Consider the following 12,921-nt stretch of genomic DNA (forward strand, 5'->3'; position numbering starts at 1 on the left):
TTCCCCAAACCTGGGTCATGTGTCTCAGTCACCGCATACACAAAGAGATCTAATGATATGCCAAGTTTCTGAGAGATCATGCCTCTTAAACCTGGGCAGCGCTGTTTGGCAGGAAGTTGTACCTATTAAAATACTTGGAAGCTATGCCGTGGCTCATTTATGCCAGTGGTTGCCGCAGCACCTGGTTGTGAGATCCAAGCATCTTAAGAAGCATCCTGCAGGTGGCAGTCCCGGTGTGACACAGGCTGGCTGCCCCACTTGCAACTATGAAATGAATTCTGGTCGGACTTTAAGAGTGCGTACAGGTCAGAGCTGTGCTCCCTACACAATCCATGTACTGAATGTGTTTTATTTTTTAAAATATAATTTGTCCGTGGTAGGGCGAAACACAGTGCATTCATCATACCCGTTCATGCATATTTATGCCCACTTGCCACCGCAGCAAAAACTACGACTTGTGGTAATGAGGGGCTGTGTGGGACGCGAGAGGCGAGGCAAGTCAAGTATCTGGAGGAGGGCAGCAGTAACGATCCGAACCAGGCTGCAATCTACTGGTATTAGTAACATGGTATGCCCAGACGTGGGTCCCGTGCTTCCCATGCCACTGGATTCAAGCTAGCCTGGCTGATGAGGGGTGAAACCCCGAAACCGGTCCCAGGATGCTTGTTTCCAGTCCAGGGAAGACCTGGCCTAGCAGTTCGGGCTGGACTGTTCCCATGGGGAACAGGGTCAAGACTGATTTGCATATGGCTGGGTCCAAACTGGAATGGCATGGGCAGCAAAAAAACGATGGATTAAACCCAGATCTGTGACTGGGGGAGAATGTTCGACAATGTTCAGCATTCCGTTCATCACTTGTTGTTTTTGCATTAGTAACATGCTATACATACTACTAGTAAACCACCTACACCTGAACTTGAACTTGAGCTCCCAACCTCCTGGTAGTTGCCTTTCTCTCCATCGCATCAACTATAAGAAAATGAATACATACACTGGAAAATAGAACCAAGATCAGTCTAAAAGCAATGAAGTGAATTAATGTAATGACTTCTAAAGGTAAAATTGTGACTTTGAAGGCTGTTGTCAAGCGACTCACTGGGTTGGGTAATTTATCAGGAAAATGAATACATTGCATCTTTGACATCTCTTTTGTGTTCGATAACAAAAACATAATAAACTGTTCATATCATCGGGCACTTTGGTATCCTCTTTGAAGCAGTTTTCCAGTTAACTTCTGTAGGAAAGTGCCTATTTTGACATGCTCACACCCACAACCCCTCTTTTTGCCTGGTTTCTAGTGGCATTTTGACTGAAAGTGCAGTGGGTTTCTGCCCACCAAGACCCCAGTGCCAGATCTCTTGCCCCCAAAACTGCAGTCATTTTTCCAAAATGGCAAAATCTTTAGCACCTAGTAAATAGTACCCGTAGGAAGTTGGCTCTGTATGTACTATTTCAAAGTAAGAAATAGCATGCACAGAGTCCAAGGGTTCCCCTTAGAGGTACGATAGTGGCAAAAAGAGATAATTCTAATGCTACTTGTAAATCTTGAACCTGTGGTTCTTAAAATAAACTAAGAAAATATATTTTTCTATACAAAAACCTATTGGCCTGGAATTGTCTCTGAGTGTGTGTTCCTCATTTATTGCTTGTGTATGTACAACAAATGCTTAACACTACTCCTTTGATAAGCCTATTGCTCGACCACACTACCACAAAGTAGAGCATTAGAATTATCTCTTTTTGCCACTATCTTACCTCTAAGGGGAACCCTTGGACTCTGTGCATACTATTCCTTACTTTGAAATAGTGCATACAGAGCCAACTTCCTACAGAAAGGTATTGCAGGTAGGTACTTTAGGAACTTTGAATTAGCAAAATAGCATATACAGTTTTCACATAAATCACATATAGCTATTTTAAAACTAGACAGTGCAATTTTCAACAGTTCCTGGGGGGAGTAAGATTTTGTTAGTTTTTGCAGGTAAGTAAACCACCTACGGGGGTTCAAGTTTGGGTCCAAGGTAGCCCACCGTTGGGGGTTCAGAGCAACCCCAAAGTTACCACACCAGCAGCTCAGGGCCGGTCAGGTGCAGAGGTCAAAGTGGTGCCCAAAACGCATAGGCTTCAATGGAGAAGGGGGTGCCCCGGTTCCAGTCTGCCAGCAGGTAGTACCCGTGTCTTCGGAGGGCAGACCAGGGGGGTTTTGTAGGGCACCGGGAGGGGACACAAGTCCACACAGAAAGTACACCCTCAGCAGCACGGGGGCGGCCGGGTGCAGTGTGCAAACAAGCGTTGGATTCTCAATAGGTTTCAATGGGAGACCAAGGGGTATCTTCAGTGATGCAGGCAGGCAAGGGGGGGGGGGGGGGGCTCCTCGGGTAGCCACCACCTGGGCAAGGGAGAGGGCCACCTGGGGGTCGCTCCTGCACTGGAGGTCGGATCCTTCAGGCCCTGGGGACTGCGGGTGCAGAGTCTTTACCAGGCGTCGGATCTTAGAAGCAGGCAGTCGCAGTCAGGGGGAGCCTCTGGATTCCCTCTGCAGGCGTTGCTGTGGGGGCCCAGGGGGGTCAACTCTGGCTACTCACAGTCTCGCAGTCGCCGGGGAGTCCTCCCTGAAGTGATTGTTCTCCACACGTCGAGCCAGGGGCGTCGGGTGCAGTGTGTCAAGTCTCACGCTTCCGGCAGGAAACGCAACTTGTTTCAAAGTTGCTTCTTTGTTTCAAAGTTGCAGTCTTTGGTGAACAGGGCCGCTGTCCTCGGGAGTTCTTGGTCCTTCTAGATGCAGGGCAGTCCTCTGAGGATTCAGAGGTCGCTGGTCCCTGGGGAGAGCGTCGCTGGAGCAGTGTCTTTAGAAGTGGGGAGTTAGGCCGGTAGAGCTGGGGCCAAAGCAGTTGGTGTCTCAGTCTTCTCTGCAGGGTTTTTCAGCTTAGCAGTCCTCTTCTTCTTAGGTTGCAGGAATCTGAGTTCCTAGGTTCTGGGGAGCCCTTAAATACTAAATTTAAGGGCGTGTTTAGGTGTGGGGGGTTAGTAGCCAACGGCTACTAGCCCTGAGGGTGGGTACACCCTCTTTGTGCCTCCTCCCTGAGGGGTGGGGGGCACATACCTAATCCTATTGGGGGAATCCTCCATCTGCAAGATGGAGGATTTCTAAAAGTTGGAGTCACCTCAGCTCAGGACACCTTAGGGGCTGTCCTGACTGGCCAGTGACGACTCCTTGTTTTTCTCATTATCTCCTCCGGCCTTGCCGCCAAAAGTGGGGCCGTGGCCGGAGGGGGCGGGCAACTCCACTAGCTGGAGTGCCCTGTGGTGCTGTAACAAAGGGGGTGAGCCTTTGAGGCTCACCGCCAGGTGTTACAGCTCCTGCAGGGGGAAGTGTGAAGCACCTCCACCCAGTACAGGCTTTGTTACTAGCCACAGAGTGACAAAGGCACTCTCCCCATGTGGCCAGCAACATGTCTGGTGTGTGGCAGGCTGCTAGAACTAGCCAGCCAACACGGATAGTCGGTTAAGGTTTCAGGGGGCACCTCTAAGGTGCCCTCTGGGGTGTATGTTACAATAAAATGTACACTGGCATCAGTGTGCATTTATTGTGCTGAGAAGTTTGATACCAAACTTCACAGTTTTCAGTGTAGCCATTATGGTGCTGTGGAGTTCGTGCATGACAGACTCCCAGACCATGTACTCTTATGGCTACCCTGCACTTACAATGTCTAAGGTTTTGCTTAGACACTGTAGGGGCACAGTGCTCATGCACTTGTGCCCTCACCTATGGTATAGTGCACCCTGCCTTAGGGCTGTAAGGCCTGCTAGAGGGGTGACTTATCTATACTTCATAGGCAGTGTGAGGTTGGCATGGCACCCTGAGGGGAGTGCCATGTCGACTAAGTTGTCAACTTATGGTCCTCACTAGCACACACAAGCTGGCAAGCAGTGTGTCTGTGCTGAGTGAGGGGTCCCCAGGGTGGCATAAGACATGCTGCATACCTTAGAGACCTTCCCTGGCATCAGTGCCCATGGTACCAGTTACAAGGGACTTACCTGGATGCCAGGGTGTGCCAATTGTGGAAACAAAAGTACAGGTTAGGGAAAGAACACTGGTGCTGGGGCCTGGTTAGCAGGCCTCAGCACACTTTCAAATCAAAACTTAGCATCAGCAAAGGCAAAAAGTCAGGGGGAAACCATGCCAAGGAGGCCTTTCCTTACAGTACCCCTGATACCTAGGACCTGGGGTACTAAGGAGGGTCCCCAAGGGCTGCAGCACGAATTGTGCCACCCTAAGAGACCCCTCACCAAGCACATGACAGGCTGCAATTGCAGGCTGCTTGTCTTGGTGCAGACAAAAGTGGAAACACGACATGGCACACAGCCTGTGTGCCACGTCCCCTAACAATGCATGCAATATATAAAAGTCACCCCTCTAGCAGGCCTTACAGCCCTAAGGCAAAATGCGTTATACAACTTGTGAGGGCACATCTGTTTGAGCAGATATGCTCCAGCTATGTCTTTGTTGATTCTCAGACATAGTAAGTGACCAGGGAAGCCATTTTAAATGCATGCTCTGGTCACTAAGTTTCCCAGCTACACGATGGCTTCTCAGACTATAGGGATGTTTGGTATTAAACATGTCAGATTAATAAATCCTCACTGACAACAGTAAGGGAATAACCACACCAAGAGGGCAACTTAGAGGTGCCCCCTGAAAAACTACCAGGTACTTATGTGTCGACTGACTGGTCCTGACCAATTCAGCCACCTTAGGCACTTTTCTGCCCCCCTTTTCCCCAAGGTGACATCCAGCACTTTCGCGGGCCAGAGACAAAAGCCTGCACTGGGCAGGGGTGTTAGCACCTCACCCAGGCAGGATGGACATTCCAGGGCGGGGAGCTTAAAAGGCTTAGCCGCCTTTGTAATGCGATGCAGGTCTCTCCAAATGGCAGAGATGACCGACCCACATGTCCTGACCACACTTTTGGCAACTGAACAGGTGGGAAAATTAGTCAGATTAGGGAGTTTGCACACTTCATGCCAGTCCCATCCCTAAGGTGGATGAGGTGATGTGGACACTACTTTTTACATTCCTCCATCTTGTTTGGAAGGAATTCGGCCACTAGGGTTAGGATTATGCCCACTTCCCAGTGGGAGTCGTCATAAAAAGGGTGTGGTCGCCCTAAAGTTGGTCAGCCCATTGCCTACCACCTAGCACTCCCTGTAACGCCCCTAAACTGAATATTTAGTTGGCATCCCTGAACCATAAGAAGAAAAGAACACAGAGTTGTTGCACCTACAGAAAAGGAAAAGAAGAAGCAGCTGACTTGGTACCAGCCCCACCGGCCCGCCTGTTGACTTCAACAGACATTGCTCTAAAATATGATGCGCCTTGCAGGTAAGCTTCCAAGAAACTCAGAAGGACCGTGCAGGAGGCTGGCCTGGCTTGTAGTGGGTACCAGAGGTACTTACACCTTGTGCCAGGTCCAGTTATCCCTTATTAGTGTAGAAGAGGTGTTTCTAGGAGCTTAGGCTTTTATGTACACAAACCAAAATTAGGTAAGTAATAGCAAGAAAAGTAATGCAAACAGTGTAGAATTACAATAGATTGCAATAGGAGCACATAGGTACAGGGGCAACACAAACCATACACTCCAAAAGTGGAATGCGAACCACGAATGGACCCCAGACCTATGTGAGCTTGTAGAGGGTCGCTGGGACTGTAAGAAAATAGTGAGGGTTAGAAAAATAGCCCACCCCAAGACCCTGAAAAGTAGGTGTAAAGTGCACCTACTACCCCCAGAGAGCACAGAAGTCGTGATAGGGGGATTCTGCAGGGAGAACAAACACCAGCAATGCAACAACAGTGCATTTCCGGACCTGAGTACCTGTAAGACAAGGGGACCAAGTCTAATAGTCGCGACAGTGTTGAGAGTGGGCAGGAGCCCAGGAAATGCCAGCTGAGGGTGCAAGAAGCTGCCACTTGTTGGAAGAAGCGTGGAGTTCTGCAAGAAAGAAGAGATCTAGGAATTTCTCCGTTGGAGGATGAATGTCCCATGTCGCGATGAAGCTTGCAGAGGTGTTCCCACGCAGAAAGACCGCAAACAAGCCTTGCTAGCTGCAAGGGTCACAGTAGAGGTTTTTGGGTGCTGCTGTGGCCAAGGAGGGACCAGGATGTTGCCACTTGGAGGAGGAGACAGAGGGGGCACCCAGCAACTCAGGGAGCCCTCACAGAAGCAGGCAGCACACACAAAAGTACCTGAACAGGCACTTGGAAGGAAAGTGAACCGGAGTCCACGCGAAGTCACAAAAGGGAGTCCACCGACGCCGGAGGACAACTCAGAAGGTTGTGCACTGCAGGAAGGAGTGTCGGGGACCCAGGCTTGGCTGTGCACAAAGGAAATCCTGGAAGAGTGCACAGGAGCTGGAGCAGCTGCAAATCACGCGGTACCCAGCAATGCAGGCTAGCGTGGGGAGGCAAGGACTTACCTCCACCAAACTTGGACTGAAGAGTCACTGGACTGTGTGAGTCACTTGGACAGAGTTGCTGAGTTCCAGGGACCACGCTCGTCAGGATGAGAGGGGATCCAGAGGACCAGTGATGCAGTCTTTTGGTGCCGTGCGTTAGCAGGGGGAAGATTACGTCGACCCACAGGAGATTTCTTCAGAGCTCCTGGTGCAGGGTGAAGGCAGGCTACCCCCAGAGCATGCATGCACCACCTGGAAACAGTCGAGAAAGCCGGCAGGATGAAGCGATACAAGTTTGCTAGTAGTCGTCTTGCTACTTTGTTGCGGTTTTTGCAGGTATCCTGAGCAGCCAGCGGTCGATCCTTTGGTAGAAGGTGAAGAGGGAGATGCAGAGGAACTCTGGTGAGCTCTTGCATTCGTTATCTGGTGAGATCCCCAAAGCAGAGACCCTAAATAGCCAGAAAAGGAGGATTGGCTACCAACAAAGGAGGATTGGCTACCAAGACAGGTAAAAGCCTATCAGAAGGAGTCTCTGACGTCACCTGCTGGCACTGGCCACTCAGAGCAGTCCAGCGTGCCCCCAGCACCTCTAAATCCAAGATGGCAGAGGTCTGGGACACACTGGAGGAGCTCTGGGCACCTCCCCTGGGAGGTGCAGGTCAGGGGAGTGGTCACTCCCCTTTCCTTTGTCCAGTTTCGCGCCAGAGCAGGGCTGGGGGATCCCTGAACCAGTGTAGACTGGCTTGTGCAGAGATGGGCACCATCTGTGCCCATCAAAGCATTTCCAGAGGCTGGGGGAGGCTATTCCTCCCCAGCTTTCACACCTATTTCCAAAGGGAGAGAGTGTAACACCCTCTCTCAGAGGAAATCCTTTGTTCTGCCTTCCTGGGCCAGGGCTGCCTGGACCCCAGGAGGGCAGAAACATGTCTGAGGGGTTGGCAGCAGCAGCAACTGCAGTGGAGACCCCGGAAAGGCAGTTTGGCAGTACCCGGGTACTATGCTAGAGACCAGGGGATCATGGAATTGTCACCCCAATGCCAGAATGGCATTGGGGTGACAATTCCATGATCTTAGACATGTTACGTGGCCATGCTCGGAGTTACCATTGTGACGCTATACATAGGTAGTGACCTATGTATAGTGCACATGTGTAATGGTGTCCCCGCACTCACAAAGTCCGGGGAATTTGACCTGAACGATGTGGGGGCACCTTGGCTAGTGCCAGGGTGCCCACACACTAAGTAACTTTGCACCCAACCTTCACCAGGTGAAGGTTAGACATATAGGTGACTTATAAGTTACTTAAGTGCAGTGGTAAATGGCTGTGAAATAACGTGGACGTTATTTCACTCAGGCTGCAGTGGCAGGCCTGTGTAAGAATTGTCAGAGCTCCCTATGGGTGGCAAAAGAAATGCTGCAGCCCATAGGGATCTCCTGGAACACCAATACCCTGGGTACCTCAGTACCATATACTAGGGAATTATATGGGTGTACTAGTATGCCAATGTGAAGTGGTAAATTTAGTCACTAGCCTGTTAGTGACAAATTTGCAAAGCAGAGAGAGCATAACCACTGAGGTTCTGGTTAGCAGAGCCTCAGTGAGACAGTTAAGCATCACACAGAGAACACATACAGGGCACATACTTATGAGCACCGGGGCCCTGCCTGGCAGGGTCCCAGTGAGACACAGACTAAAACAAAATATATACAGTGAAATATGGGGGTAACATGCCAGGCAAGATGGTACTTTCCTACAGACTGCCTGTCTTCCATAAAGACTCCCGCAAGCAGCGGATCTACTCGGCAACAAAGTCTCAAGAAAAGACACTGCAACCTCAGGAACAGCAAAGACCTGCCACCAGAAGTGACCTTTGCACCCAACGTCCACGACCCAAGGTGAAGCCAACCAAGTTGCACCTATGTTCCTGAGCACCCTAAGTACACAACCTACCTGTTTGTTGTTCCCGACTTGTTTCCTAGCCAGAGCCTACAGCCTGTCTTCGAGGACCAATTCCCACTGAAAACCATTGGGCACCCAACACCTTGCTGCATCCTTGCACCCGGCTGCCCTTGTGATACCTGCTGGTGTGGTTCTGATCAGTGCCCAGAACTTACCATAACTCTCTGAGCTTGGCCCGTAAATCATTGTTAATCATGTGTTTGCTGAACCTTGTTTTACTCCATAGGTTAACATAGAAGAACTCTGAAATTGTCGATTTTTGAAACTAAAAAGTATTTATGTTTGAAAACGTAAAACTTACCTTGTAATGAAGTTCTTGGGTTTAAAGTATATATAAACAAAAAGTATTATTTTTCTAAATTGGTCTCGGATTTATTCTTTGAGTGGGTCATTTATTGCCTCTGTGAGAACAACAAATGCTTAGTACTAGCCTCAGATAAGCCTAGATGGTCGCACACACTACCACAAGATAGAGCATTAGTCTGATCTACTTTTGCCTCTGCATACCAATTGGGGATCCACTGGACTCTCTGCATGGTGTGATTCTTTTTAGTGCACCATATAGAGAACCAGCTTTGTACAACCTGACAGTAGTTAATCAGAACAATCACAGAATAAGTGATTTTTGATCAACATGCATGTTATACATTTGTATGTTTGTAGATCTAGTTTCAATGGTTACAGTAGTCTGTGGCTGCTTCAGAAAAAGTTTGGGACCCTGAACTTTTATTTATTTCACAAATTAAGCACTGTATACATGTTTGAGAAAAAATAATCATTACCTATTCATATAAAATACAGTTTTACTTTATAAGAAAAAAAAATGATTTACATCAGTTCAGCCCATGCAAAGAGTCATAGCAGCAAGAAACACCAGAAATGTGAGTTTTTAGCTTTAAGAGTCACGTCCCGATTAAAATTGGCTGACCTTCTACCCCAAAGTAGTGTCAATCTGGACACAAGGTAAGAAGAGAAAAGTGTGCCCAAATAAACCAAAGGTAGTGTTAAAGTGAAATAGTGGATTATTCTTTTACGATTTCTGCTAGAACTGCTTTCTTTAAATTAACAAAAGGGGCAGGGAATCGCCTAATAAAAACCAAACAGGATGCCAACACTACAAGGTAGGGAAATCAAAGTGCTGTATATTTTAAGGCAGGTGGCATATTTATGGGTGTTTGAAGGTTACTGGAGGTAGGGAACGGGATGTTTCACAATAATTCAAAGGTGTTGGAAATCACACAAATCATCTAATGCACCGTAATAAAAGAACAATCTGTAAGGATATGTCTGGGGAGAGTGCAGATCACCCTATTTAGTGCTTTTCTACCTCGGACTGCAACAAAAGCAGGGGGAAAGAAAACCACCACTAGTCCAAGTCATTATGGATGCGGCCATCTCTGCAGTCTATGCATTGAAAGACCACAAGTTTGAGAGCTAAATTTCCATTTATTGTGCTAAATCTAGGGGATTATAGGAGCTGGAAGACAGGAACTCATCGTCTAAGGTATTGGACACTGGATTAGAGCATTGTTGGAGGGGGGTGGTGTGTGTGTGTGTTTGGGGGGGGGAGGGGGAGGATGGGGGTCAGAGCTGTTTGCACACTGCAGTCCTGATGAACCACCTTGCTCAGAGGATGAGCACAAGAAATAAGCTTGCTGGGCTTACAAAGTGAGATGGGGTGGGCTCGGATCAAGCCTAACTGAGTCTGAGAAGAACGCTGAGCAACAGACATATCTGTGGGGAGGCCATCCATCAAGAGACGGGGAGGCCATTGATCAAGAGACAGGGTTCCACCCAAGAATGGAACTACTGGATATGGGAAGTCTTATCCTGCAAAAGGGGGGAGGATACAGAGCAACAAGGAGGCAGCCAAGCTAGCAACTGGGGAGTTCTCGTTATGCCTCCCAATTTATGTCCACATTAAAAACTTGTTTGTTAAATCCAATTTAGTAATTTGTGGGAGGATAAGCCAAAGGCTCCTGGAAAACTAGGATTGAAATAAGAAATAATAAATAAATAAAAAACAGATGAGTGCAGCAGTTCTAACAAAAATCTTCTTAGACTGTGAACTGCATCAAATTAAATTACTGTTTGATACCTTTGTAACCAGTTTTCCATGTCAACCCTGAGGAGAAAAATAAGTGCATATTTTTGAAAGTTTCTGTTTTTTACACTATACACATGAATAAAATTGTGCTTTTAAAAGAAGCGTTGCATTAATAAGGCCGCTAAATAAACAATATGAATGTCAATAGAAAGACAAATTGGAGGGCTTCAGGGGAGTAAACAAATAGAAGTGTGGAATGAAAGGATGGTATGTTGCAAAATGTACAATACAGAAAACAGTGTTATACAAAAAAGCAAGGTAAAGAATGGAACAAAAATCTAAAATGCCTATTTCACTACTCTTGTTTTAAGGTTTTGCTGAGCAGAACTAGGCGCTTTAAACTGACGTAATGTCGCCAAAACTGAACGATGACTTCCCTCCAGAATCAGACAAGCTGTAGATTAAATTGATTTTTAAAATGATTATTGTTGTGCCAGTGAATTAGCTACAGTGGCACTGAGAAGAGTGCGGCGTAAGGGTCTATTAAGGACAGCAAACAGCAACTGTCCTAGCAAATCAATAAAGATAGCGAGAGGTAGCATTTACTGTCATTTAATATGACTAGCACCATTTGTGACTGAGAGCAAAAAGCCTCTATCATTACTATGTATTAGCCACATTTACTTTTCAACTTTCACCTACAACCCCAGCTTTTAATGTCATCTAAAAAGCCATCAGTTTGTAAGAAACGTTATATATATATATATATAGATATATATATATATACATATATATATATATACATATATATATATATATATATATATATATATATGTATGTAACAATGACAGCAGCATAAGAGCCATGCATCATCTAGATGTACAATCCACAGACCTCCCCACACAATAGTCCCCTTGGGCAGTGGAAGATTCTAAAACACCTTATTAAGTCATCTATACCATGTCGACTGCTCCTAAATTCCAAAAATGGTGGGAACGTTTGCCTGAAACACGAATATTTAGCAAGCTATGGTAGGAAAATAAAGCACAATGCAGGTATTTACACATATCTAAACGTAATCTACAAACTCCCTTAATAACTAGATGCTACCTAGATTCAAATACATCACAACCCTTACGATAAAAGAGTCTAAGCTTACAGTCTATGGATTCCTCTGTGGAAAAGCAGTTTAAGGTGGACTTTAAGGTGTTGAGCATCACCCAGGTGTGACAAGTGACAGCTTTAAAGTTGTCCAGTGTATCCTTAACAATCACGATCAGTAAAGTCAACATCAGTCTTGGGATCCCCCAAGCAATATCAGATACACAAAATAAATAATAGCCACACCTTTGCTGGAAGACCATCCACGGTGAACTCAAATGCACACAGCTTCATGTGGAATGAGATTTATGCTCACCCTTAACTTCCCCCATCTTTCGATTTCAGGCATGGATATAGAAAGGCCTACAACTTTCTAGCATGCCAAATGATATTCCAAAATTTAAAATCTTTAGAGCTAGAATATTTGAAATGTTTCAGGCATGATCTAAGGACCCTGGCTGCTGCAAAACTGTATTATCCATTCAAAGGGTAGGATATTAAAAAACAAACAACAAACTACTCCTCAATAAAAGGAATCATTAACGACGCATTCCTCAAATCACTTTTAAATATTTCTTGTATTAAAAATACATTTTACACAACCTTAAACATGATCATGTTCTGGACTTTGCAACATAGCAGACCACCAGAAACAACAGATGCTTGATACTCACACGTCCCTGTTCTTTCGCTGCTCCCAGATGGGGGAATGGGGTTCCAGCAGTGACAGATCACTACTCACGTCGGTACTCGAATCTTGCAGCCAAGAACGGTCTTCTCGGAGCTTCCGCCTCCTGGCGCGACCTGCACAGATGGGTGGAAAAGAAACTAAGAATTCTGAATTGAATAAATATGTCTATACTGCTTGGATCTTATCAATTAATCCCTCAAGGTGACAAATACATCACTAACAAATGTTTGTGTCACAATAGAACATTTACTTTCTGTAGGGGAAAAAAAAGGTTCATGCAGTCCAAAGGATCCTTCAAATGGGCTACTGGGAATTGATGAGAATACAACTGCATCTATTTGGACCTTGCCTCTCAACACCACCTACGCACAAAAGACATGCAAAGCTCAGCAGAAGATGGCATTGATATTCTGAAGACTTCTGTGAAATATAACTCGCCCTTTCACTTCCGGTTCTAGATTCCTATCTAGATAAGAAATTGACCAATAAGACCAGGTGTACTTATTATAAATTTACAACTCCAGATGCTCCTATTAGCCTACATCTTACCTGTTCACATTTCTTCTCGACCTACCACACGTACTAAAGATTTTACTATGCAAATTCTTATTTAATGCGCTTTAGGTTTTACACAAGCTGCTCTGAAAGTTATTTATTTATGCATCCTG

At 46.3% G+C, this 12,921-nt stretch overlaps 1 protein-coding gene across 3 annotated transcripts in view; it reads right to left on the reverse strand.

Moving 5' to 3' along the window:
- Nucleotides 1-12,921, reverse strand: part of CECR2 (CECR2 histone acetyl-lysine reader) — a 330,093-nt gene that overhangs the window by 96,655 nt on the left and 220,517 nt on the right. For 2 of the 3 annotated variants that reach the window (XM_069228062.1, XM_069228064.1), the window contains 2 exons: nt 12,237-12,366; nt 10,512-10,538 (listed from right to left, as the gene is read on the reverse strand). In XM_069228062.1, the coding sequence (XP_069084163.1) occupies nt 10,512-10,538; nt 12,237-12,366 (157 nt within the window). The remainder of the gene's footprint in view (nt 1-10,511; nt 10,539-12,236; nt 12,367-12,921) is intronic. The other variant, XM_069228063.1, reaches the window with a different exon arrangement.

The sequence above is a fragment of the Pleurodeles waltl genome, chromosome 4_1, assembly GCF_031143425.1.
Source record: "Pleurodeles waltl isolate 20211129_DDA chromosome 4_1, aPleWal1.hap1.20221129, whole genome shotgun sequence".
Classification (NCBI taxonomy): Eukaryota; Metazoa; Chordata; class Amphibia; order Caudata; family Salamandridae; genus Pleurodeles; species Pleurodeles waltl.